The 22519-nt window shown below is 47.5% G+C and overlaps 1 protein-coding gene across 1 annotated transcript in view; it reads right to left on the bottom strand.

Annotated features, from left to right (window-relative positions):
* TESC (tescalcin) overlaps positions 1-22519 on the bottom strand; it is a 34308-nt gene extending 11789 nt beyond the window's left edge. The window contains exon 1 of the mRNA XM_054006947.1: positions 22222-22519. Coding sequence (XP_053862922.1) covers positions 22222-22279 — 58 coding nt within the window. The 5' untranslated portion in view covers positions 22280-22519. The remainder of the gene's footprint in view (positions 1-22221) is intronic.

Genomic DNA, 22519 nt, shown 5'->3' on the forward strand with positions numbered 1-22519 from the left:
TACCATTAAGGCAAAGTAGGCGGTTGCCTAGGGCGCCAGGATTTGGGGGCGCCAAAAAGCGGTGCCCCCAATTTTTTTTTTACAGCGTTCCTAGGCTGGGCTGCCAGTGGCACGCTGACACGTGCGGCTCAGACTCCCTTCTCCCGCCTCCCAGGCTTGCGGCACCAATCAGCTGTTTGGTGCCGCAAGCCTGGGAGGGGAGGAGAATTAGAGTGGGGGCGGCGTGCTCGGGGAGGAGGCGGTGCAGAGGTGAGCTGGGGTGGGGAGCACCTGCCGCGGGGGGGGGGCACCTCAAGGTGGAGGGAGTGGGGGGGCACAAGGTGGAAGTTTCGCTTAGGGCATGAAATGTCCTTGCACCAGCCCTGGGGGTAGGGCCTGTGGCAGAGCCAGGGGGTTGAGCAGTGAGCACCCCCCGGCACATTGGAAAGTTGGCGCCTGTAGCTCCAGCCCCGGAGTCGGTGCCTATACAAGGAGCCGCATGTGGTTCTGGAGCCACAGGCAGGCCACTCCGGCTGTATGGGAAAAGGCCCAGAACAATGCTGGCTATACCACAGCCGCGATAGCTGTATTGTAGCACCAAGGTGTAGAATTCTTATTTATCGAAAGCTGCCCATACTATGAGAGGGTCCCTGCCCCAAGGAATTTATAATGTACGGTCCTGATCCTGCAATCTGAGCCACTCAAGCAAACTCTTTATGCCCTGGTGGCCCGTTATCTTGCAGTAAGAGTTTAGACCCAGACAATACAGTTCAGATACACAGTGCTGAGATGAGAATCTGGTCTCTAAGTGATACAGAGTTGTCTCGTCCTCCCTCCCCCGTGTCATGTATCTTATATCTGGGGAAGTACCACTAAGAGGTGTCAGAGACATAAGTGCACTGCTGTTGATTAAAAATAAAACATTAAAAAATAAATAAAGGCAGCCAATCAGGTTCTTCCTGTTTACTTCAAGACTAGGAGGGGACTCTATGCAATTCAAAAGCAATATATTTGAGAGAGAAAAGGGAAACAGTTTTTGGACTAAGGTTTTCAGAAGTAACTATAAATTTTGGATGCCAATTTGAGACACCTTAAATGGACCTCATGTTCAGAAAGCAGCTTCCTTGTCTGGAAATCAGGCCCCTGTACTGTAACGTGGCCTCCAAACATGGAGGCATTCAAAGAGACTAGTCACTTTTGAAAATCTTTGCCTAGACACTCCATCAGCCTAGAAGTTGTAATTATGCTACCTAGGATAAAATTAAGAGTCATCGATTCTCCTGCTTCAAATCATGATGATGATCACCAGCTGGGTTCAATTCCCCCCTCCTCCCCTACCCCGGGAATAATAATGGGCATTGTAGTGGCATATTATACATTCTGAAGTATCTGCCATTAGCTACTGGCTAATATATGGTACCAAGATAGACAGACCACTGCTCTCCTGCAGTGTGGCAAAGTTTATGTCCTCTGGGTGGAGAAAGACAGTGTAGCGGCATATGAAGACTATTTGGGTACAATAATTCAGTTGTCCCACTAGTTAATACTTATGGGTACATGCTGGAACTGCCCTGACCGTGCACAGAAGCTGGCTGGGGGAAGCTCATGCAGGGAGAACAGAAACTCTGGCGTTTACCCTTAACCACAGAGAGCTTAGAAGTAATGATACAATCTTACTCAGAATCTCAGTGCCTGGGAGTGAACTCCATACCAGTCACTGGCATACAGAACCATTCGTCTGTGAACCTCAAGGAGATTTACAAGCCCTGATTAAGCCTTGCACAGCACACAGGAAGTGGGAATGATCCCCGCTTTACTGATGGGGACGCTGAGACAAGAGCTGGCTGGCGACTTGCACAACATCACACTGCAAGTCTGCCAGAGCCCTGGACAGACCCCAGACTCCCACTCCAATGCTCTAAGCACGCTAAGCAAGAGGAACTAGCCCTAATATTAACCTGCAATAAGCTGTGGTGAGACCAATCACGGATTTGTTGACTCCTTAATCTCTTGGTGGAAGTTATTTTCTTTTCACTGATACCTCGCCAGAAACTCATGTTCATACTTACAGGACTCAAATCAGTCACGGGCTGGTACTTTTCAGACGTGCATAAATATTGACTATAGTAATTATCAGCAGTGGGGAAAGCAACCTTTTGCTTTGTTTGCACAAGATATTAGCTCTTGGCCATGTGCCCGTTGAGCATCACATTCTCTCCGACCCAGGCCCAGAGATGGGAGACATGGCCTATGGAATCACATGGGATATGATGGAATACAAGCTTTCGCTAATGGGCCTTTCGCAGCAGGGCAGGAAATTCACAAGCACCTTAAAAAATCATTGGCAGATCTATGATTTTAACTACAGGTGCCAGAAGGTATCAGGTCTGTACTGATATTTTTCTAACTTTTAAGTAACTGGCTTTGCTCCGTTTTTGTTGTTGTTTTACAGCCTTGAAAGGGAAACCTCCCCAGTTCGTTGGCTTAAATATTTTACAGGTCTTGGGAAGTTCTCTATGCTGTTTGCTGCAGCTTTTGTCTCTCTCTGTTCCCATTGCTGAAGTGTTTTGCAACTTGGTGCAATTAGCCTCATAGACTTTAAGGTCAGATCATGGGACCATCACGATCATCTAGTTTGATCTCCTGCACATTGCAGGCCACAGAACCTCACCCACCCACTCCTGTAGCAGGCCCATAACCTCTGGCTGAGTTACTGAAGTCCTCAAATCATGATTTAAAGACTCCAAGTTACAGAGAATCCACCATTTAGTCCAGTTTAAACCTGCAAGTGGCCCATGCCTCGTGTTGCAGAGGAAGGTGAAACCCTCCCTGGCTATCTGCCAATCTGACCTGCAGGAAAATTCCTTCTCGCCCCCCAAATATGGGGATCATTTAGACCCTGAGCATGTGGGCAAGACCCACCAGCCAGACACCAGGGAAAGAATTCTCTGTAGTAACTCAGAACCCTTCTCCTTCTAGTGGCCCATCATCGGCCATTGGAGATATTTGCTGCTGGCAGTTGCAGATGGGCGACATGCCATCGTAGGCAGTCCCATCATACCATCCCTTCCATGAACTTATCAAGCTCAGTCTTGAAGCCAATTAGGTTTTTTGCCCCCACTGTTCCCCTTGGAAGGCCGATATTTCCCTCAGTGACTCACAGTAGATAGCCTTACATCTGCTGCAGCAACAACAGCTGTTGGGGATGGGACAATTTCACGCTTTCCAGCTGTGGAAGGATGCCATGATCACACATCTATGACTAGCCATGGCTAGACCAGATCCACATCATCCCAAAGGCTGACCTGAAAAAGATCCAGTGTCGTGTAACAGGATGAAAGGCATGAGACTAAGAATGGGCTGGCCACTAGCCACAGTTCAAAGCTCGGCCAAGTGTCAACAATGCAGCAAAATCTCCTCTTTAGGAGGTGGATGCAAAAACGTGTTTGAGCAAGTAGCCTAAAGTCCACTTCAGGTTCTTCTCTGAGTGGCTGTATTCGAACATCAATTCCGGCTGAGTATAGACATTGGCGCTAGGTTTCCCCCTCACACAGGCTACACTCAGCACCCACGTCCAGGTGAGCACAGCCATCCAGCTCATGTTCTCTGACTGCTTAAGGCTTCGAGTGAGTCAATACCAGGTGGGCCCAGAAATCCAGTGCACAGCATTTCTTTTTCCATCCCAAGTGTCTCAAGACTTCCCTTTTCTCGCGCTCTCACACAGGTGTAAATTCCATCGGCTAATACTTTTCACTTTCACCAGGAACAGTTGCACCTGGATTTTCCAGTCTGCCGGCAATGAATTCTGGCAATGTCCCATGTGTGAGTGGTTGAATCTATCATGGAATGGGGCAGAACCTTTATTTAAAAAGCTACTATTAAAATACAAGTTCTTACACGCCCAGACTGTCAGGATCTGAACCCCCTGTAACTGCTAACATGTCTCCTTGCCCTTGTCACTGAATCCCAATTAGCCAAACAAATTTGGTGGGGTTGGCCAAGCTGTTTGGATAATCAAGATCCTGCTGTATTTTGACTCTCTAGTTGCTTAGCGTGGGACTTGACCTATTACTCTTACATCTCCACTATAGCCATGTAGTGCTTTTAAAATCCTGCTCTGGTTTATGCTTTGCTGTTTTACTTCTGTGCATGGTTTTCACATAAATGGAAACTTTGTCTACACATTGCTTCCAAAGCTTAGAGGTCAGCTGTTGACCTTTCACATTGCCACTTGATGAGATCACCATTGCCATGGAAACAATGGGGCCAAGAAAGGCTTACACATCTGGAACTTAGTTTTAAATCGAAGTCTTATAAACCTCAGGAAACGCACAAGCGGTGACAAAAATCCCATCTGGCAGCAAAATGGTACCGCTTCCTCTCCCAGCCATCAGAGTGTTCAGAGGGAGTCTATGATTAGCACAGAGGTTCTATTCCCAGTTGGGCCAGTGAATTTGGGCAAGTCACCACTTCTTTGTAATGTAGCTTGCCACATATGTAAAATGGAAGTAGCACCCCTCAGAGGGCTGTGGCGCGCTTTGAGATTCACAGATGGAGGGTACAGTGAGCCCACAGTGCTACTATGTGTATTAGGGACCACTAGTGATCATGAGGTAGCCATGTTACATGCTAGTGAAATGCTTGCACTGCTCTGTGGAGAGGGGGAGGAGCTCTGTGTGCTGCAGTGCGTCACCTCTCCCTTCCAGGTGACTCACCTGCCCTTGGTACAAAACAAAAGGGGTCTCTCCCAAAGCCAGGTCTTCCTCCCATGCCACCACTGGCAGCACAAGGCTGGGCCCAGCTCTCCTTTCGAACAGGCAGACGAGCAGTTGCGATCGGACATTGTGTTCAAAAGAATCTCAGTCCTTTTCCAGAAAGCAGCAACACCCGCATGAGTGAAAGCACTCCCCGGGGAGAGATGTGCAGGGTCAACACGTCCTGCTCGTATCCCCTAGAAAGAACGTTCGCCTCTGATGTCCTTGGCCCGTACCCACATGCAGGCTTCCAGGCTATAGAGAAAGGCACTGGATTCATTGGGCTCTGTGCTGTTTGAGTCAGAGCCGCCCAATCCTGGCCTCAGAGAGATTCTGAACACCGCTGCCATTTTGTTGGGCTCCCTTAACCAGCTGTGTCAGCCCCATGCACAACAATCACCATCCTAGCCTACAACAAAGCCACCTCCCTGCTCCCACCTCCAACATGAAAGAAGCCTCAGTGACTGAAGTCAGGCTGGTATAGATGCCCTGGCATCTGAGTCCCTTCTGATGTGGGGAGAGGCTGAGCTCCGAAGGAATTCTAGTGGCCCCAGGTCCACAAGTACCACTGGGGGCCAAGGTCACCAGGTGAGGCATTAGAGCCAGTGTTTTAAAGGTATTTAGGTGCCTGAAGACACAGGTAGGCATCTAGGTGCTTTGGAAATCCCGCAAGGCATCTTCAGGCACCCAGACACCTTTAAATCACGGGCCTTTGGCTCAGAGTACCAGCAGAACTGCAGGGTCCCCGCTCACAGTGTGGCGTGAATACAGTAGAGTTGTGTCTGACGGTTCACACTGTGACTTTGTCCCTTGGCATTATTTGAATTCCAGCGGCACCCAGGCCCAGCGCAATACAAACCCGTCCCTGCCCCAGAGAGATGACATTCTAGGGCTAGCTGTAGTCGTGGGAATCCACTTCCCAGCAGAGTTCTCAGAGCTTGGGTTATACTGGGGCTGGGCCAAACCTACACGTATTTGGCGTCTAACTTAACTTTCACAAACTGCCCCCTCTCCACCCTGTCTGCTAATGCACACATGTAAACAGCCAGGAAAGGCAAAATAATCCAGGGTGATGACCCTTTTAGAGAGGCCAAGATTTCTGTTTTACTCAGACTTAAACACACTTCTGCCTCAATCCATACAGGCTGTGCTGCACCAGCCACCACCCCAACTTATTTAGCGCAACAGAGAATTCTCTTGAGACGTACCTTTTCCTGGCAAGGGCCAGCCACTCCACAGCCCTCTCTTCAGCCACACTGCCAAGTGCTCATGCAGGCCAGACCTGCACACTCCCTCCCTTCCTGCCTCCTGCTGCTCCCAGCCGGAGCCCTCTCCCTAGCCAACAGCAGCTGCACTTACACGACACAGGATGGAGGGAAGGCAGCCCCTGCAGGAGAGTACCACTGCTCCAGGAGTACAGGACTTCGGGCAATGCAACCTGCCGCTCACGGTCCCACACAGCTTGCACTCGGAAGGGAATCAGTTTCTGATCATACACAGGTCCTGAGTGACTCAGGAAAGAGGCAAGGTCTCGCTTGAACTTGGGTCTCCCACAGGCAAGCATAGAGTCTAGCCCCAGATGATGGGGGCTGGCTATGTGGTACTTTAAATGTGGTTCAGACCTGGAAAGTGACTCTAATAACAACAATGATAATCCCCAGCTTTTATACAGAGTTTTCCATCAAAGTGTTTGACAAAGGAGGTCAGTATGATCAACACCATTGTACAGTTGGGAAACTGAGGCACAGAGGGATGAAGTGACTTGCTCAAGGTCACCCAATAGCACCCAGGTCTCCTGAGGCCCAGTCCAGCAATCTATCCACTAGGTCACACGCTCTCTCCTCAACAACTAGCATAATCTGGTTCCTTTGCCAATATTCACTGATTCCAGATCAAATCTCTCTGTTTGCAAGTGAACAGCTGAGGGGGTTTTGTTTTCTTCTTAGCTGCCAGTCCCCCAACATCACCTTGCAGGGCTCCATATGCAGGCTGAGGGTTTGTGCAGGTGTCACTGAGGGCCTAAGCGGAAAACAATTAGGATTTGTACAGGTGAAACTGGGCCTACTCTGACCTGCAGCTTCACTTTCACCTAGCTTGGCTGTCAGAGCCCAGGCTGAGTTCATCGGGCTTGGAGTCAGAAAAACATCTTTTGACTTGCAAACTGAGTAGACTCGATCTGGACTCACAGACACAGTGAATATGAAATCCCACCTTGACATTTACACCGAGGCCAAGATCAAAGGTATGTAGGCACCTAACTCCCACTGAAATCAACAGGAATGTGATGCCTAAATACCTTTGAAGATCTGGGCCAAAGCCACATTTTTTTTGGAGGGGGTGGGAAGGAGCTCACGCCATTATACTCCTGGCTGTCCGGGCTTGAGACAGAAGTTACTCACCAGCTGATGGTTATGGGCTCCTGGCTTTCCAGACAGGACTGTTCAGAGCAAAGGAGCACAATTATGTCAAAGGCTCCAATTTGCACTGCAGTCTGATCTCAGCCCGGCTACGTTACAGAGGCTCAGGATAGACGGTTCGGCTCTGGAAACGGCGTCAGAAATGGTGCCAGAACTTTGATGGAGTTGGTTTCTCTTATCCAAACACTGCAGGAATTATTTGGGCTTATGTTGGGTCAAGTGTCGTCAATGGAGCTATGCCAGAACAAAGACCGATGGGGACTGGATAACAAATAAAAGTGACCAGGCTGGATTGCTTTTTATTATAAGTGCACTTCATACGAAAATGCAGATCTTCAGCATGAACTAGTCCCCTTCCACACTCCCTAACCTCCCTCCCATTTTAGAACACTGCTCCTGCAGAGATTTACAGACCTTGTTCTGGAACAAGATGTGGCTGGAGAGGTTTGATACTAACGAGGCAGGCACCCATCCAGTACAGTGACTTGACTGTAGGGCCTAGATGCCACAATGATGGCCACTTTAGAAAGGCCACAGCAGTAAAATGGGGCCTTGAGGCAGACTGCCTGATACCAACGGTGCATTGTAAATTTGGGGGCTTGAGTTTTGATCTAGCTGAATAAGCCGGTTCCTGGGGGCCATCATGTGACACGCCCTTGCCTCCTACTGGCTCTCCACGTTCCTCTGACTGCTTGGATGTGCACTGTACAGGAGGGGAACCTAAGCTGTATCATTTCATTATTTTTATGCACGTTCGAGAGAGGAATCCGGGCTGAGAATGAGGGCAGTTTTATTGTTGCCTAAGTGAATGTCAGTACCAGAGAAAGGTGCTGGACTGAGAGTTTATCCTGGAAGCACATAGACACAGGGACAGCGCAGGTTTCTTCTCTCCGCTCTGCTGCCGATGTGACAGCTAGTTTGGTACCATGAACACCTGTGCGCTGGAAACAGGCTTGAGACCATCCACTCATTTCACAAAAGCCACCGAACAGCCAGCTGGTAATCAGCAATCACGTCTGTATCGCCCCACCTGGGCAGGGTTAGCATTTAACTTCTCAGGTGGTTAATTTGATATTTTGGCTCAGGTGGCCAGCATGAGTCACGGTCTCATAAACACACAGCACTGTATGTCCTTAAACGATCGGATTTCTCCTCCAGCCAAAGCCAGGTTGTAAAGGCAGCCTCGCTCCCTTTCTGTGTGGAAAGCTGAGATGTCCAGTGTGTTACCATAGTGCTACACTGCTGATGAGGTGACCGCTTAGGCCTTGCAGCCCTGCCCTAAAGAGCAGAGGCAAAAGGAGGCTGGTTTTGCCTTTAAAGATGGGGCTTGTAAACAAATGATAGTTTGTGTTCCTGTCACCTGCTCCTTAAGAGCTTGATCCTTCGGCTCTTGAAATCTACAGCAAAACTCCTTGTAGCTTACAATAGAAAAAGTATCTGGGCCCAAAGTTACCGTGGGTGAAGTAAACTCTTTTGTTGGGCAGTGGTATTAATGCATGCTCTCTGTCCTATTCAGACTTCTGCTTTAGAGGGTGAAGGCCTGAGCAGACTATCAGGGACAGTCACATGCCAGTTCATGGGAGTCAGAGACCTGCTGAGTCATCTGGAACATCTCTCAGCTGAAGCAGGATGGTTCCCTAGGGCGTTTACAGAAGTGCTTATCTTGTCCAGTTGCAAACATCTCCAATGATGTGGCTTTCACCCCTTCCCTTTGGAGACTCTTGTGGTCTGACAGCTGCATCGTTAGGAAATACTTCCAGGTATAATCCTAAAGTGGTCTTGGTTTGAATTGGGGCCTCTCTTCCCCACCTCACCTCATCCCCCCAAGCCACTCTGTGTAATCTTTCCCCCACCTTGGCATTCACAGCCTTAAATATATGTGACAATTGTCACATTCACCCCACAGTTGTCGTTAATTTACTCTCTCCTCAGCTCCATCCTTCCAGCCCGAGATACCTGGAAATGATCAGCTCTGTGATGTGGTCTGTTCTTTCTAATGACTGGTTAATTCATCATCGCACAAGCCTCTGCAGAACACCAAGCAGGTACCAATCCATGGCTGAGAGCAGCGTATGCCAACAGATCCGACTACGATACCAGAGTCTCTCTCCTCCCTGGGAACTGGAGCCCAAACAGGCAGTGTTGTATTAGCTGCTGTAGTTAGCCTGTCTGTGACTGAATTCCACTGAGGCTAAGGAGTGATAGGACGATACCTCCCACTACCCTCTGCTCAGACACACAACCATCTCAAGTATCAGGGGATAGCCGTGTTAGTCTGTATCTACAAAAACAACAAGGAGTCTGGTGGCACATTAAAGACTAACAGATTTATTTGGGCATAACCTTTCATGGGTAAAAACCTCACTTCTTCGGATGCATACGGATTCCTTATTGTTTTTGTACAAGCATCTCAGTCTGCAAGTGAAATGTTTTTTAAAACAACAACAACATTGGATTTGGGAGCTTTTAAAACACCTCCCTGTTCTCCTCTCCCTCCCCTTCTCTGTTCGCTGAGACTGGATTAAGGCAGCAGGAGGCCCACCATGAACACATGACACTGTGGGGCTCGCATATGTGTGTTGGCCATGTCCCTAGCACATCACAGCAACCCCCTACCTGGCAGAGGATAGCTAGACTCCACCTTCTTCAGTCTCCGTGCTGCTACAATATCACCTGGAAGAACAACAGGAGCTCGCCAGACCGTATCTGGGGTTCAGCAGTCTGCCTGCACAGTGACCCTGACCTCTGCTTCCATAATGAGAGCCCAAGTTGGCCTTGGAGAACTCAGCTCACCCCGCCCCCATGAGGCAGTTAGTTGTGCTGCCTCTCATCCACCAGCTCAACCTTAGAAATGACATGTCTAAGTTCTTCCCGGCCCAATAGCAACCATTTCAGCGTCAGTGTTAGACTTGAGCCCACAGGGAGGGGCAGCTCGACCCCTATAAAAACTCCACAAGAGACCACACTTTGCAATATTTCTCTCCTGTCTCCAGGACTATGTCCGGCCGTGCTCCATTCTGAACCGTGCAAGATGGAATCCGGCCCACTGTCCCTTTTCCAATAATTTGTTTTGACTTTTTTTAAATGACTGATTTAAAATGAACTAGTCCTTCATTCCGCAAACATCCCTTCCTGCTTTGGTGCGACTGAGGCTTGAATCAGACGCGCACTCAGACAGTGAGGAAAACCATAGGCTCCAGCCTCTCTCTCTCTCAAATGTTAATCTAATAGATGAAGAGGGGAAGAGTTATCAACCAGGCCAATAGACCCACCGGTCACTGGTCACCGTCTGCAAGCACAGACACTTCAAATGCAGCCAAATTAGCCCTTCATTAAGGCCCATCACTACATGAGCCGTCTCAAACACAATGAGCACGCTCAGCTTCACAGCAGAATGCCCTATGCAGGAGACTCAATATCGCAGAGGTCAGCAACCTTTCAGAAGTGGTGTGCCGAGTCCTCATTTATTCACTCTGATTTAAGGTTTCGCTTGCCAGTAATACATTTTAAAGTTTTTAGAAGGTCTCTTTCTATAAGTCTATAATATATAACTAAACTATTGTTGTATGTAAAGTAAATAAGGTTTTAAAATGTTTAAGAAGCTTCATTTAAAATTAAATTAAAATGCAGAGCCCCCCGGACCGGTGGCCAGGACCCGGGCAGTGTCAGTGCCACTGAAAATCAGCTCGCGTGCCAGCTTTGGCACGCGTGCCATAGGTTGCCTACCCCTGCTCTAGAGGCCTCAGTCAAGATCAGGGGTTCATTGCGCTAGGCACGGTTCAGCTGCACAGTATGAGACGATCCCTGCCCCATTCAAGAGCGATGGGACAGCCAGAGTGGGAGGTGAAAGAGAAGCAAAGAGGGGAGAGGTGATTTGCTCGAGGTCACGCAGCAGGTCTGTAGCAGAGCCAGGAATAGAAACTAGGTCTCCCAGGGCCCTATCCCCTAGACCAGGGGTTCTCAAACTGGGGGTCGGGATCCCTCAGGGGGTTGCGAAGTTATTACATGGAGGGTCGTGAGCTGTCAGTCTCCACCCCAAACCCTGCTTTGCATCCAGCATTTATAATGGTGTTAAATACATTAAAAAACTGTTTTTAGTTGATAAGGGGGGGGGGTCACAGTCAGAGGCTTGCTATGTGAAAGGGGTCACCAGTACAAAAGTCTGAGAACTACTGCACTAGACCATGGTGTCTCTCCCTTTTGTCTGTTTACAGCCCTTACTTGTTGCAGCAGGGCCGTCCTTAGGATTTATGGTGTCCTAAGCGGGATTATTAAACTGGTGCCCCTGTGCCTGACTTGCTCTTAACAACACAAACATAAGCTTACAGTATTGGAAAACTTGCCACATGCATGTTATTAAACCCAGTTTAACTTAATTAAGCACACTGTAATGCTGATGGACTAGAACTAAAGAAGTAGCGCTATAGAAAAAATTCTGATTTGACAGAACGATGCAAATAATATAATTTTTTTAATTTGTCAACATTTTATTGGAAATTTATATGAAGAGGTATTGAAACAAGGATTTGTTTTTAATTCAAAGCAATCTTTCTGGCTTTTTTTGGCTGCAAAAGCAGTAATAATGTCATTGTATGACAAAGACAAAGTGATGTCTTGTTCGATTGCAGGACTAGCAAGACCAGTCAAGCGTTCCTGACTCATTGTAGAACAGAGAGAGTTTTTAATGAGCTTTAGTTTTGAGAAACTCCGTTCTCCTGCTGCGACGGTTACAGGAATTGTCGGTAGAATACGAGGGGCAATGTACACAGTAGGATATATGTTTGCTGGTATGAATAAACTGTACAATGTCCATCACTGATTTTGCATGTGGCAACATTGATTGCCATGTACTCAAATCTTCGTTCAGTTCAAGTCCATTTAAATCAAAACGATCACCGTGCTTCAGGAGGCTCTCTAGGTTCTTGCGCTGTGACCTTGAGCTAGTGTGAAGACACCTCACAAGGCGCTCCGCCCTGACTGAGACACGGTAGAGTTGGAAACCCAGGTCATTTTTACAAAGCCACTTTTTAGTTTTAAATGCATAGTGGGCATCAGTCTTAATGTTAGTTACAACTCTCTATCAGCCTTCTACTGTAAATAGATCAATGGCATTATCCAGTTTAATAAGCTGGGTTTCCAACCAGTGGGGAAATATAACCCCTAGTTTTACTCCTAGGTAAAGCACAAAGTGACCGGAATGAAGTCAGCACAGAATCATCTCCTCTAGATGAAGGTAGCACAGAAATGTTACAGAAGTCCTATCGTGCCTTATTTTTCTTTGGAAAGACGCGAGCCGTAGCAGCACATTTTGGGCACTGCCAGAAAGACAGGATAAATCACTGCCTCTAAAGTTCCATCAAAAACTGACATTTTCACAGCTCTCGCGTGATCTGCTGCACAGATTCTCCACAAGGAAGTGTCCCTGGCCTTTTTAACTCATATTAACCATGTATTGACTTTATGAAAATTGGACAAAACATTGTGAAAACGTAAGACTCTGGGCTGGCAAAAGCTATCCTGACTCACTGGGAAAAAAAGCAAGAGAATCTTAGTACAACAGATGGTCACTCTATACCAGGGGTCGGCAACCTTTCAGAAGTGGTGTGCCAAGTTCACTGTCATTTAAGGTTTCCCGTGCCAGTAATACATTTTAATGTTTGTAGAAGGTCTCTCTCTGTCTATATTATATAAATAAACCATTGTTGTATTTAAAGTAAATATTTAAATTATTTAAATTTAAAATATTGAAGAAGCTTCATTTAAAATAAAATTAAAATGCAGATCTTATCAATTTAGTGTGATCCTTGCCTGGGATCCTTGTCTGGGGTTCCAGCCACCAGCCCCACTCAGCCCACTGCTGTCTGGGATTCCATTCACTCAGCCGGCAGCGGGCTGAGCGGGACCGGCGGGGGGGCTGAGCGGCTCAGTCCATTGCCAGTCTAGGGTGCCGGCAGCACTCAGCCTGCTGCTGCTCTGGGGTTCCGGCTGCCGGCCCCTTGCCAGTCGGGGTCCCAGCCGCTGGCCCCGCTCAGCCTGCCACCGGCCCCACTCAGCCCCCTACCGGCCCCGCTCAGTCCGCTGCCGGCTGAGTGAATGGAACCCCAGGCCGGCAGCGGGTTGAGTGGCTCAGATGGGGTCTCAGCCGCCAGCCTGCTCAGCCCATTGCCAGCCTGGGGTTCCTTGGGGGTCCCCAGGCCAGCAGCAGGCGCTGAGTGGGGCCGGCGGCTGGGACCCCGGCTGGCAATGGGGCAGTAGCTGGAACCCCAGAGCGGCGGTGGGCTGAGCCGCTCAGCCCGCCGCGGCGTGCCATCAAAAATCAGCTTGTGTGCCACCTTTGGCACGTGTGCCGTAGGTTGCCAACCCCTGCTCTGTACCCTAGTAAGGGGATGAGCATATCACAGTTGTTGGAGGCTCTATTTAGCAGTAACCGGCTATAGGAAAGTCAGGCAACATTTTTTTGTTTCTCTGATGAAAACTGGCCCACGTCCTGCCCCAAACCAAACCTGTCACAAATAATTGTCAACAACTTAATTTTCTGTTTTTGGCGAAGATATTGATTAAAAAAATATATTGAAATTGAATTCAGGGATTGTTAGCAAGCATTTTTGGCAAACAAAGTTGTTCAATGACAATCTAAATGGCAACACAGTCTTGCTTTCATGCTTGGCTCACCCCCCCAGCCTGCTGGTCCAACAGCTGCAGTAAAGGAGGAGATCGGTGGAAAACTGCAGGACCCCAAAATCCACCTCTTGGGGTGCAGAGTGGCAACAGCAGCAGCAAACCCTCAGGTCCGATCACACGCCAATGGGCACCATTGCCAGCCCCACGGACCGTGGTGAAGTTAGCCCAGCATCTGATCTCAGGGACGGGGCACCCATGGAGCCACAGCAGCTCATCCTGCCCTGCGCAGCTCCCCCCGGATGAGATGGATCGCTGCCAGCCCGGGGGAGAGACGCGCTCCCCAGCTAGGGTGACCAGATCCAGATGTCCTGATTTAATAGGGCCAGTCCCGATATTTAGGGCTTTGTCTTATATAGGCACCAATTACCCCCACCTAGGGTGACCAGACAGCAAGGGTGAAAAATCAGGACAGGGGCTGGGGGCGGGGGGGGGTAATAGGAGCCTATATAAGAAAAAGACCCAAAAATCGGGACTGTTTTTCCCTCACTTACACACCCCAAATACTCTGTCCAGCACCTCCCAAATACCATCTCCCAGTACACACACACACCCCTCCAGCACCCCAAAATACCCCCTCTCCCCGCAGCAGTGTCCTCTATTACGGAACTTGAAATACAGGTGGGGTCACCCTAGATACAGTTGAATTTTAAAGGCAGGTGTTTCTGTTCTCCCTCATGGAGTGACCGCAATGGGGCCAGGCTCTGGAAGTCTCAATGAGCTACAATCCCAGCTGGGTCCCCAGAGAGAGTTCCAGAAGGGCGGGGTGATTCCCTGCACAGCCCGGGCAGAGGCAGCGTTGCCCTTTTCTCTCCCCTCATTCCGAAGGCTTGGCCCGGACCCATGACACAAGGTTGGGTGAGCTGGGTACACGCTGGGAAAAGCCCTGAGGCCCCCCACTCAGGCTGGTGCAGAGAGGGGAGCAGAGCCCGGAGGCCTCCAGCCTGGCTCTCTCTCTCCTTCCCCTCTCCACCTAGTACCTTGTGTAGCCCACTGCGGCTGGGCTGAATCTCGCCCCGGGGGCCCAGCCGAGGGACACCCCGTCTCTCTCTCCCAGGGGTCTCTCCCGGAGTCAGGGTTACCGTCCACTGACGGAAGAGGTGCCTGGCGGTTGTGGGGAGTCTCGCTTGCTCAAGTGGAAAGGACTCCGTCCAAGGCAGAGTGGCGCCTGCCAACATTCCCCGCTCCGGCGGGGTCTGTCCACCAGCTAACTCGTCCCTGGAGCGCAGGTCTCGCCTCTGCCCCACATGGAGGGAGCCCTCATTGCACAGTGTATAACAGGGGGGGTCGCTTAGCCTCCTGTACAACACGAGCAAGAGCCTTGTGTCCAGCAAGTATAAATGGGAGTGGTTCCCCCCGGGCTTTGTCTGTGGGTCCGGAAGCCCAGGAGGGCGCCGCCCCTCACTCCCAGGCTGGGGTGGCCACATGGCCGGAGTGAGACTGCTGTCTAGCCCTGTCCACATGGGGGACAGAGAGGGGGACATGGGGGCACACATCAGAGCTCCTCACCTATGATATAGGAGCACAAGCCCCATGGACTCTCGCCCTCGGTTTTACAATTGTACTTCTTTTTTCTTTCTTTTTGTGTGTTTTTTCTTAATAGTTATATTTTTACCTTTTTAATATATTTTACTTGTATTTCCTTTTTTATTTGATTGTTGTTTATATATATATATATATATATATATATATATATATATATATATATATATATATATATATATATATAAGTTTCTTTTAATTTTACTCCCCTTTTATGGTTTTTATGTATTTTACAATTCTTTTATTTTTCAGTTTTTATTATTTTACTTTTTTTAAGTCTGTTAATATTTTTATATTTTATTCATTATTACTATTTTAAATTTATTTTGCACTTTTTATAAATGTATTATTTTTTCTATTTTTTATTCTGTTCTATGTGAATCGTATACTGTTGTCCAATCATTTGGGCTCCTATCATCTCTCACTCCAGTGAGGATCTTCAGCCTCTCACCCCATCATGGTAGTCATGCGCCGCCCCAGCCAAGTCTCTTTGTCCCCTGACTCCAGCCAGACCCTCCACCACCACCATTCCAGCCCATGGTGCTGAAGTGCGCACCCCCTGGCTTGAAGTGGTTTCCATCCTATGTTTACAGATTGGTTCACTGACTCTCAGCACCACACTATAAAAATTGTTCCAGCATCTCTGATCCAGCCTGGTCCCTTGTCCCAGGAGTCAGCTGACTGGTTTGGGGGCCAAAGGGCTGAGCTAGGTTTTTACAGTTCAGTCAACATAACCAAATAAAGCATGTGTAAGCCTCTGTGAAAAAGTGGTAGCCTAAGCGAAGTTAGGCACCAACTTCTTTTAGAGCATAAAGTGCTATAGAAAGTTAACAGTACTCCTATGTTTTACCCCACCCATAAAACTTTTTGGCTGTTTTATCAAAATGTAAATTAATGTGATCATTTAACATAACTTGTTTAAATCCAAGGAATGAGGTTAGTCCATATAAGGGACAAATTGTCAAGGCCCCAGGGCTCACATAAATCAGGGATGGGGGCATTGTTTTAAGAACATGAATAGATTAGAATCTGACTGCTGGTTAGGAAGAAAACAATTCAGTGATAGAGTGGGGATACACAACTGGATACACAACTGCAGTTATTGCTGTACTCCATAAGCAGGCTGAACTGACTTATTCCCTGCCCTCCATCTCTTCTCTTCCCCCCCTCTGGTAGGTGCATAGGGAATCTCCTAGCATGGGCCACCTAATTCGTCTCTCCTTTCCTGGACTAATCCATGACCTCAAAGGAATAATTGTGATCTTATTGCCTCTTACTAGCCACCAAGAAGGCACACTGGATGCACAAGCCTAAGCACAAATATTCCCTTTGAGTAAAGCAAGTGGGTTTAAATATCTTTTAAAAAACAGCTCTGACAAATGCTGCATTTAATAAATCCCTTTGCAGATCAATTCCATCAGTGGTTTTACTGAACAGCCATTATGGATAAAAGCAAGGGGAACAAAGGAAATTGCACTGCAGAATTGTGAAGGAGTGGGGAAGCATGACAGATGTAGCTACTGAATAAGTGGGAAACAGGGCTGGCTCCAGGCACCAGCTAAAGAAGCAGGTTCTTGAGGCTGCCAATACCAAAGGGCGGCACTCCAGCTGCTATCGGGGCGGCACGTCTGGGTCTGCAGCGCAGTAATTTGGTGGCGGGTCCTTCAGTCCCTCTCGGAGCGAAGGACCTGCCACCCAATTGCCACCGAAGAGTGGAATGGCGCAATCGTGCTGCCGCGGCTTTTTTTTTTTTTTTTTTTTTTTTTTTTTGCCGCTTGGGGGCGGCAGAAAACCTGGAGCCGGCCCTGGGGACAACAAAGGATACTGGTGCCAGAGCTGCCGAGCCTGCCTCACCTCACGCCGGGGGAAAGAGTCACACTCACAGGTGAGTTCCTTCCCCCACCCCTCCCCTTCCCTTCCCAGAGACCCCAGCAGCCAATCCCCTCCCTTAGACTGTGCTGCATTTGGCTCTCTCTAGGACCCAGCAGCCCTGCTCTTACATGCTCCACTGCTTCCCGTCTGTCCGGGCTCTGGGCAGAGCGGTGCCCCCAGGTAGCGTGGTGCCCTAGGCGGCTGCCTGTTCTGCCTATAGCTAAGGACGGCCCTGCTGTGTTGCAGTACAAAGCAGACACATGACACAAGCTCTTCAGGGCAAGTGCAGTCTCTTCATTTGTCCCTGTGACACACCTACCACATGCTCAAAAATCAGTCAATGCCTACAGTTAATCCTGGGCTTGCTGCAACCTCTCCTCTTATTGAGCACAGGTCCCAGCCATTCACACGACCAGAGTAGGCATGCAAGAGCCTTCTCCTCTGCAGCTCCTTACACCTGGAACAGCTGCCCTGCTTCGCTCTAGCGCATTGATTCTCCTTCTCATTTCAAATCTCAGCTGGCCAGAATACTCTTTTCTCCCTGGTCTGGACCATTGCATCTCTCTCTCCCTATGCCATTATGTATTATTCAACTCTGTAATTGTATCAACGCCATAAAGCATCTTACAATGCAATTTGTAAGAAAGACACTTTGCAAAATGAAGTGGTATGGAAGATTTAGGATCTACTGATTTGTAGATCCAAACATCAACCTCTTAGAACTAGATTGATGGGGAACGTATTTCTGATGCTGAAACTAATTCATTGCTGCTTAACTTCTGGATGCAGTAGCATTTACAATCTTTCATCTAAAGTATTTGAACATTTCAGAGGGTTAATATTGTTTAGGTTTCTATTTGTGTTGAAGCTCATCTGTGTGTGTGTGTGTTTGCATGCATAATTAATCCCTAGGGCATACCAACTCTTATTAACATTGTGATAAGACCTCCGTAAAGGCTGTGAGGATAGTTTTATGGTGAGTATTTCTCAGCTCATCCCAATACATTATTTATTATTTGTATTGTGGCAGCATCTAGGAATCCTAGTCACGGACCACGACCCCACTGTGCTAGGCGCTGTACAAACTGCCCCCACACATGGTCTATCTTTCAAATCATACACTGAAAAACATTATAACTCAAGAACAAAACCAAATGACTGCTTATCAAAGCCAAGAAGTCATAGATGAGTGTTTCGAATTGTGGGCAACTTGTTTCACAACAGAGTAGTGATTCCTTTTGTAACGTCTATGTGAAATTGACGCTGTGCTGCTCTCATTATCTCACACTAGGACCTGGAGGGATTACAAAGGAAGGAAAATAACCTCATACACTCCCCAGCTCTACTTTACGGAATGAATCAGCCCAACAAACATAGATGGTAACCTGCTGCTTGCAATCAGTTCTTTTATTACACCTACCCTGCGTCCTCGCTTTCTTGCCGGCAGCTTTAGGATGCAACTGTAGAATGGATGAGTGAAGCAGGTTTCAACCGCCAAGGGAGAAAACCGCAGTGACATCAAAAACCTGCACAAATCACTTACTTAAAACAAAAACGAAAAAGCCTTTTCTGGCACAGGGCTGCCCCAGCAGAACATCCCCAGAAATGGCTCAAGCACCGGCTGGCTCTGCAGGGAAACTCAGCTGCTATGATTCTCGAGGTGGGAGGCAGGAGGAGCGTGTCCTGCAAATGGTTTCTTTGCGGGCGCATTACACAGAGTCTCACCCCACTCCACTGCCAGAGCTTTGTGTTCAGTTCCTTTAAAACAAGCCCAGATCTGAGTGAGCCGGGGCCCAGTCCCTGTGGCGGAGCTGTACAAACACTCATGGTTCTGTTATGAAGCAGAGTGACAAGCAGCAATTTCGTTCAGTCCCAAAACTCAGCTGATCGTAGAACCAGACTCATAGGCCTGGAAGGGACCTCGAGAGATCACCTAGTCCAGTCCCCTGCCCTCACGGCAGGATGATATTGCCTCATCTGTTTTCAAACCACCTTGACACAAAACCCAGCCCAGGCCTACAGAGCTTTGGGCACATTTGTAACAATCCTCCCTTCTCTCCCCCCAACAGGAGACACTGTATGATTTCAGGATGAAAACATCACATAGCTCTAGTCTCAGGTGCTTCCCAGCTATAAAGGGCAAGTTCATTTCTTGGACATACGCTCCCTGCCACAACAGGTAGTTTGGAAGCACGGATGTTAAAACTGATGTATGTTCTTTTCTCGATGCACCAAATCAGAGTAAAATTTATTTATCTCCTAACCAGGCCCCTCTTATGCAACTGGTTATCTTCCCAGCTATAAGTTATAAATTTAATAGCTTAACCATCTGGGTGAGAATCTGGAGAATTGTCCGTTTAAATTAGTCCACGTTCATTTGATTTTAATTAATTGGCCCTGTGTGGTTTTAATTAATTTGTTGTTTCTGCCTTGATTGCAACAGACAGGCTAATTTTTTGTAAACAAAATGCTTCCTCACATGGCGAGCTATTACCATTTCTCGGATGTGGTGTGTGTTTTGTTTCTAATTAAGAACATGTTGTATTAAAAAAAATTCTACGCAGGTCTAAGAGCACAAGTAGTGAACTAAGGGCAAAACTGCAACTTTTAAAAGTTCAGAGTAGCACAGAAACACAAAAAGCATCTGAATCTAGAAAACATCTATTATGTTAACCTTCCCCAAACGTATTCATTACAAAATGCATGTATGTGATTTTAGATATTAATATTACACACACACACACACACACACACACTTACTTTTTAAAAGGAAACATGCTCAAACTAAGACCCCAGATCTCAACATTGCCGTGTTCAGAATCTGAATCCAGATCCAAATGTTACAGTTTGTCCCTCTATAAAAAGCTCCAAAATGAACTCTTGAGGGTTAGGTGAGGGGGGATGAAATTGAGAACTGAATTTTGAAGCTCCCAAATACAGATTGTTTAGATCTGGTTTAGGATCAGGGCAATGGCTAGCACGTATGTGCTACCCCATGAATTGTCTTTTGGGATTGTTATATTAAACTTATGAATGGTTTATGTGTGATTGTGTTTTACTCAATGGGGGAAGATTACCACAGTTTTCCAGAGACTAGGAAACAAAGAAAGGGCTTTTGGTATAATGGGACGGGCTTGAACTGACTTGTAGTCTTCCTTTTGACTCAACAAACTGACGGGATCTTAGGGGACCTCCACCCTTGTTGAAGAACGACTGACCCCTACCCCTGTGTTGGAATTAGGAAAAGCTTACCCGAGATCACACCCAAGTGTGGAGGAACTTTTGTTGTTTTTAATATATTTTCTCTATAAAGCTTTTGCCCAAAGAATTAATTCCTAGATCAGAACTTTTACAAAAACATCCAGTCTTGATTTAAACGTGGTCAGTGATGGAGACTCCCCTATGACCGAGGATAAATTGTTCCAATGGTTAATTACTCTCACCATTAAAATGTGCACCTTATTTCCAGTCTGAATTTGTCTGGCTTCAACTTCCAGCCATTGGATTGTGTTATACCTTCCTCTGCTAGACTGAAGAGACCATTGTTAAATATTTGTTCCCGTGTAGACAGATACAGACTGTAAGCAAGTCATCCCTTAACCGTCTCTTTGTTAAGCTAAACAGATTGAGCTCTGAGTCTATCGCTAAAGGCAGGTTTTCTAATCCTTTAATCATTCTTGTGGCTCTTCTCTGAACCCTCTCCAATTTATCAAACGTCCTTCTTGAATTGTGGGCCTCAGAATTGTGGACACAGGATTCCAGCAGAGGTCTCCCCAGTGCCAATACAGATGTAAAATAACCTCTCGGCTCCTATTCAACAAGATTCCTCTCTTTATGCATCCCAGGATCGCATTAGCTCTTTTAGCCATAGCTTTGCACTGAGGAGTTCATGTTCCGCTGATTATCCACTACAACCCCTACATCTTTTTCACAGTCACTGCTCCCCAAGACAGAGGTCCCCATCATAGAAGTGTGGCCTACATGCTTTGTTCCTAGATGTCCACATTGCCATGTAGTCATACTAAACTGTATACTGTTTGCTTGTGCACAGCTCACCAAGCGATCCCTGAATCAGTGACCTGTCCTCTTCATTCTTTACCACTCTCCCAGTTTTTGTGGCATCTGCAAACTTGATCAGTGATGATTTTAGGTTTTCTTCCAGGGCGTTGATAAAAAACGTTAAACAGCCTAGGGCCAAGAAGCAATTCCTGCAGGACCCCATGTTATCGTGTTCCCACCACTCACTTGGCAAAGGAGAGCTATGCAGAAATTACACATTCACAAGGCGTTTCCGCGTCTGCCTTCCTCAGATGCTCAGCTGTGTCTCACTGGCTATCAGAATGATGGAACAATCAATGTGTGGCTATAGCAGCTCCCATTTACTCGTCATCTAAGGAGCGCAACGCAGTTTATGAACATTAATTCTCAGAGTTTCAACACTCCTGGGAGGTTGGTATTATTTCCATTCTATAGCCAGGGATGTCAAGGCACAGAGAGGTTGAAGGACCAGCAGTTGTTATTAAAACACTGCAGGTTTGTATATTCAATTTCTCAGCGTTTAGCACTCCTAGTGAATCCTTCTGTCACACAATCAGCGGCTAGACAGACTCAAAACTAACTCACTCCTTAAAAGGGCTGCGTAGCAAGCAAGAGCAGAGAAAACACGAGTTGTGTTTTGAGTTCACTTATAAAACCTTCCTGCTCAAACCAGCCCTGTCATCTTGCTGTCATCACTTGTCTAGTTTCGAAAGCCACTGTAAATTGCAACAACATAGAGCAACCTAAAGTCCCGAGTTACTTATGCAGTTAAACCACATTCTTCACGAGTCCCACGCTTAGTGAACCTTGCCGGAACAGCTGGCTATTGGAGATGCATTAGACGAGAAAGAGCCCTTGCCAGATCCACTTTCAAGCCATTCGCAATGATTAAAAATACTACATTGGAAATAAAGAAGCTAAAAACACAGAGCAGTACTCACAGCCAGTCTTGTCAGCGAGTTCTTGAATCTCTTCTGGCATAGAGTGGGAGGAACCCATCCCTTTAAACGTATAGAGTAATAAGATGAAACAGCTTAAGCAAAATCCAGTTAATCCAAGCTAGGGTCGGGGCAGAGATGAATATTAAAGAGCGGAGGTGGTGGGAGGAAGTTGTTTGACCAAAACCAATAAAATAATCAACAGTCAAAGAGAGCAGAGCAGGAAGCAGCCCTGCGAAGGGAGTGTTTTAAGGTGCTGGCTAACAGCAGTGCCAGCCGGCCGAATGTACAGTGCATCAGT

The sequence above is a fragment of the Malaclemys terrapin genome, chromosome 16, assembly GCF_027887155.1.
Source record: "Malaclemys terrapin pileata isolate rMalTer1 chromosome 16, rMalTer1.hap1, whole genome shotgun sequence".
NCBI classification, from domain to species: Eukaryota; Metazoa; Chordata; order Testudines; family Emydidae; genus Malaclemys; species Malaclemys terrapin.